Source organism: Montipora foliosa, chromosome 3, assembly GCF_036669935.1.
Source record: "Montipora foliosa isolate CH-2021 chromosome 3, ASM3666993v2, whole genome shotgun sequence".
NCBI lineage: Eukaryota > Metazoa > Cnidaria > Anthozoa > Scleractinia > Acroporidae > Montipora > Montipora foliosa.
The window spans coordinates 51400658-51405657 of NC_090871.1; the positions used below are offsets into that span (position 1 = coordinate 51400658).

The 5000-nt window shown below is 42.1% G+C and overlaps 1 protein-coding gene across 2 annotated transcripts in view; it reads right to left on the reverse strand.

Annotated features, from left to right (window-relative positions):
* Positions 1-3342: 3342 nt before the first annotated feature.
* The window catches only part of LOC137997617 (COP9 signalosome complex subunit 7b-like), a 13681-nt gene continuing 12023 nt past the window's right edge, over positions 3343-5000 (reverse strand). The window contains exons 10-11 of one of the 2 annotated variants that reach the window (XM_068843704.1): positions 3986-4119; positions 3343-3705 (exon numbers count right to left, since the gene is read on the reverse strand). In XM_068843704.1, coding sequence (XP_068699805.1) covers positions 3660-3705; positions 3986-4119 — 180 coding nt within the window. In that variant the 3' untranslated portion in view covers positions 3343-3659. The remainder of the gene's footprint in view (positions 3706-3985; positions 4120-5000) is intronic. The other variant, XM_068843705.1, reaches the window with a different exon arrangement.

A 5000-nucleotide genomic window follows, 5' to 3' on the forward strand; every position in this document is an offset into this window, starting at 1 on the left:
TGTTGAAACTGGCGGCATTTCGTTCACTCTGAGCTGCAAATTTAACCCTGATGTTTGTCGTAAATGGCGATGGTCAATTTCGCTACAGACTCGGGCACACTCGGAAATATCCGACGATGATCCTATCAGGCGCGAACCTATGGCTTGGATCTCTTCCACTTGTCTCTCCATTCCCTTCATTCCGGGTGAGCAGCTCCGAAGATACGCGACGTGATTTATTCACCGCAATACTTGCTTCGATGACACTGGCCTAGCGTTTAATAATGTCTCTGTTGTTGTTGGCTTAATTGTGATATGCTATGCGTCGCTTCACTCTTTGTTAAGTTACTTAGATGGGATTAAATAGCTAATACACATAACCCTGCCAAGATCACAGGTGATTGAACACTGATTTATTAGCAATCCATACAAACATCTTCCGTTTCAAACGTCTTTTCACTTAAATGTAAAAAACAGCAGGGGATTACAGTCTCTTTATATTTCTATTGTGTTTTGCTATTCTGTGAGGTCATATCACTTTCGAGAAAATTAATCTAGTAAGTCTGATTCACTTGATTTTCAACCTGTGGACTGTTGGACAACAGCAAGTAATTAAAAGTAAGCGCTCAGTACCTTTGAAGAGAGCTATTAGCTAAACTCGCTACACCAAGCACAACTTGAAATCAAAGATGTTACGCAGTCAGGGCTCGTTCAACGATTTGGAAGCGATGTTAAAGACTTTCCAAGACGTTGGTGACATAAATACGGGCAAAGCAATTCAGGGACAGAGGAGGGAAAGCTTGCCGAGTGACAAAGCAGTTCAACCCGAAAACGCAAAATTCCAAGACGTCCCCATCGTTAAAATTCAGCGCTGTGACCAGATGGGATTTCAAGACTTGCTCATGGAAATCTTGTTGCACCAGCAACTACATACAGCTAAAGAGTACACAGTCAGTGGCTTGAGTTTTATTGTATACGTTTTGGATGACACAGATCTTTGAATTAGAGCTTCGCAGGGAAACGGATGTCTTGGATAGGAGATGAAAAACACCTTGAGATCAACCTTGTGATAAGTCGACAGTCATGAAGACATATTTGTCTCAAGGGGGGGCAAAATTTTGGGAATACTTAATCACCGCGGCACATTCGACAAATCTCTCGACTTTGTTCGGTCGGGAAGAGCGTTTACAATTTAATAAATTTAACCGCCGAATAAAAATTGATGCCATTCCTTTTACCCTGGAATCGAAAATAATATCCTTTGTGACTGTAGAAAGGAACATGACTCTTCGAATCTGTAATTTCACAAATCCGCTTATTTGTATAAGACCTTGCAACTGTTGATTTGCCTTAGAGTAGTGGCAAAATCACCCTTAGCGGTTGACCTTTTATTTGTCCAAGCATTATAGATGTCGTCCTCAGTAGGTGAGTTTTCCCAGAAGTATCGTCTGTTTTAAGTTTGACTGAAGGTAGCTATCGCCACAGTTACTGCCGCCATGTTTGTCCAAGTCTGCTAGGAAGGAGGCATTTGCATGATGGTCATTCTACCACCAAGACCAAATCAAGACCAACATTCTTTGTCGGATGTAAATGAGGGAAAATGGTATTTCTGACAATGTTGGTTCTTGGAATACGCAGAAATAGTTATTTTGCCGGCATGCACGATAGGTCGAGGGTTAAACCTGCGTGAGTGGAAATAATAATATTGGCATGCTTCAAAGGTACATACGCCTTATTCCAAAATGGCCTCCATTGCAGTAATCGTCTGTTTGCTTGCAAATTAGCTGTTTTTGCCTCGTTCTTAAACTTAAAATTCGAAAGAATATTTAACTTTGAACGAGGAAACGAGGGCTAATTTGCAAGCAAACAAAAGTATCCTAAAATGGTGGTCATTTTGGAATAAGGGGCATCGGCCAGCACTTGCTCAAGTGCCCAGGTTCAAAATGGTTTGGATTTTGAAGATTTTCCCTCATAGTTAAAAGTACGGCAGTTAGTTCGAATTCAGTGGTTTCACCATAATTCATGTAGATGGACTGATTATGAAACTCTGTAACAGAGAACAGTGACGTCGAACTTCACAATAGGTAGGTAGGTAGCAACATCTCTAGAGGCACAGATAACAATGATGTAATGTACAATTGCTGGTGGAAGAACAAAAGGAGCCAATGAGATAGCTTTTGTTTTCGTCCACCAACATGGGGACGATGACGTAATGTGAAAGCCACCTGAGTTGTGCATAAATTAATCGAAACTTTTGATTGGCTGTCTTGTACAAACAGGGTGTGGTTTGTGCATGTTCAGGGCCAAAAAGCGAACCAAAGCGTAAAGCAAAGAACGTTGTCGAGTTTCAAGACTTGGTGAAACCATAGTTATTATTATTAACTATGGTTTCACCAAGTGGTTTTGGCTTGTAAGTCACGCCATCGTGCAATTGTCCTGTGGGATTCCATTTTCCACTAACGTCGCGGCTGGCAGAAGACTACCTTGCATCTCATTTGTACCTCACTAAAAAAAAGAGCTCATTTTACTATGCCTCGTTTCTTTAAAAACTGAACCCACACCTCGCTCTTTTAAAACTTCGCGCCATTTTCTCAGCCAATCAGGCCTCAATTTTTCAAAGGCCGGCTGGATAAGTCAATATCCGTCAGTTTCATCAATCTCTGCAAAGATTTCAGTATTTGCCCTTGTAACTGTGAATATGCACACTTTAAGCACATCTGGTGAAAAGGTTGTGTAAGAAAATCTTGGCTAACGTTTAAACGTGAAGTATATGGATAGTCAGTTATCCACGGGATAAAGTTCTCTGGCCTTTGGACAACTGGAGCCAGAGGCACAAGAGAAACCAACGGGCCATCTCCAAAACTACCATAATACTCTGTTTTCAAGGGCAAACATTATGGCATTTTTGAAGGCGGCCTATAGACCATTTTGGAATTGCTCAGGGAACTGGGGCGTGTTTCAAATTTGAACCAATCGATAAATTGAGGTTGGCCAGCTGTCCAAGTTTCCCGACTACCTGGGAGCCTGGAACAGGCTACAGGATGCAAGACACCGCATGCGCACACTGCTTGCAAGTGATTCATTCGAAAAAAAAACGTGAACTTTCATTTTTTTTTTTTTTCCCTCACTCATGCGAGTGTTAATAAAAAGTGCAGGGAACACCTGCCAAAGTGAAATGAGGACAAAATTAGAAAAGAAAAGTCCATTACTTCTACAGTTTCCGGGAGGATCAGTGGCGAGCGAAACGCACAGTACACAATAATCATCAACAGAAACAATGATTCTGAGCCGGAATGCACGAATGTTAACTCCAACTTGTGTTCCACGTGAGAGCGGAAGAAAGCTTTTTTTTGCCCCACGGGGAGATGGGTGCGTCACGGTGTTTCGTCGTCTTTGGCATCTTCACCAAGAATGCGACACTTCATCCGAATTTGCTTTGGAAAGAGCATTTAACTTAAGCTCTCAAACTACTGTTCAGCGGGTAGGTAGAGATTTTTGCGACCTTTCAAATATATTCAGCCATGCAAGTTGCTTTGGCCTGAAAATTTGAGTCAAATATAAAGAGCAGCCAGTTGTAAAGTCGACCGCCTTGTCATTGAATTCTTACGCAGGCATCAATTACGAAGAAATATAAAATTCGCACAAGTCCATCTAAACTCGCTGGTTCTTCTCGTTTTCAGTCATCTGCGAACTTGAGTTCCAAAAACTTTGCCGCTTCCACGCAACCTAAAAGAAAAGGAGAGCAAGTGTGAACTTGGTCCTGTAAATCAACTCGGTTTATAGTTGTTTCGCCCACAAAGGGCTTCGCTCACAATCAAGTCGTTTCGCCCACAAGTCGTTTCGTCAACAAGGCGATTCGGCATTACTTAAGTTCGTTCGCACACACATCTTAAGAAATAAACAGGTGTCTTTTAAATAAACATGATAGTTTTGAAATCCATAACCAACTGATTTGTTTGGTTATGGTCGCACTTAAAAATAGTATAATAAAAGATCAGTAATTTACCCTTTAGTTTTGGTTGTGGTAAGAGCTTTCTGTTGATATTGTTGACTGTGGTAAGACGGTGGCATTCCAGTAACGGCACCATTATCCATCTCCGACTGTGAAGATGCCTTTATGGCTTTTTTCAAATTTTCAACCTTCAAAAGATATGGTTAGTACTTTAACTGGACGATAGCCTTCTCGCCTGCGTAGCTAGCGGTTCTGTTTTGACCTGGAGCGAAACCGCGAAAAGGCTGGAACAGGGGCTTCGTTTTCCCGCCCTAGCCTTCTTGCGCCGCAACGGATCGGCAACTTCCGTTTATCTTAATACCACCCCTGACTTCTGATTGTCGATTTGTTTTCACAATTTTGTCGAACCGGCTCATTTCGTATGTAATGGACAACCCTTTGCCCTTGTCACTAAAGCCCCTTGCAAATGGACGTGCAGTGTATTATGGGAAGGATACGACCCATAAGACTTTGTAAACTTACAAAATTTGGCTGCCATCTTGTTTTCAACAGGTTAATGCCTTGCTATCTCCATGGGGAACTATATGTACCGCGCGTGCGTGGCACCGAGAATGTTGGAAGAGCTGCGCAAACAAATCCAACATCGTTGCGTTACGCTTCGGCGATCACGGAACAAAAGAAATGTTGGAAGTTGTTGGCTCAAAAGTTTGACCAGTTCTAGGCGCTGGAAAAAACCTCGTCCGGTCGTGCGGGACAAGCAGATTTCATGCTTGGGCAAGCACTTCCCCAACGCGTGACCATCCAGTCAATCAATAAGAGATTCAAAAGATCCGTCGAGACAAAAATATACAATCTTTTTTTCACAAATGAACTCAGGTAATTCAAGGAAGCTCTCGAGAGAAAAGTCCATGAAGTTTCCACGTCCAACTGGCGATTTAGAATTCGAAATTTTCTCTCTCCCTGTAACCCTTTTATTCGCCTGTGACTTCCCAAGTTCCCAAAAGGATTTACTTCGGGAAAACTAACATACTCGCTGCAACGTCATATGAAAACTAAGGATTGTTAACAT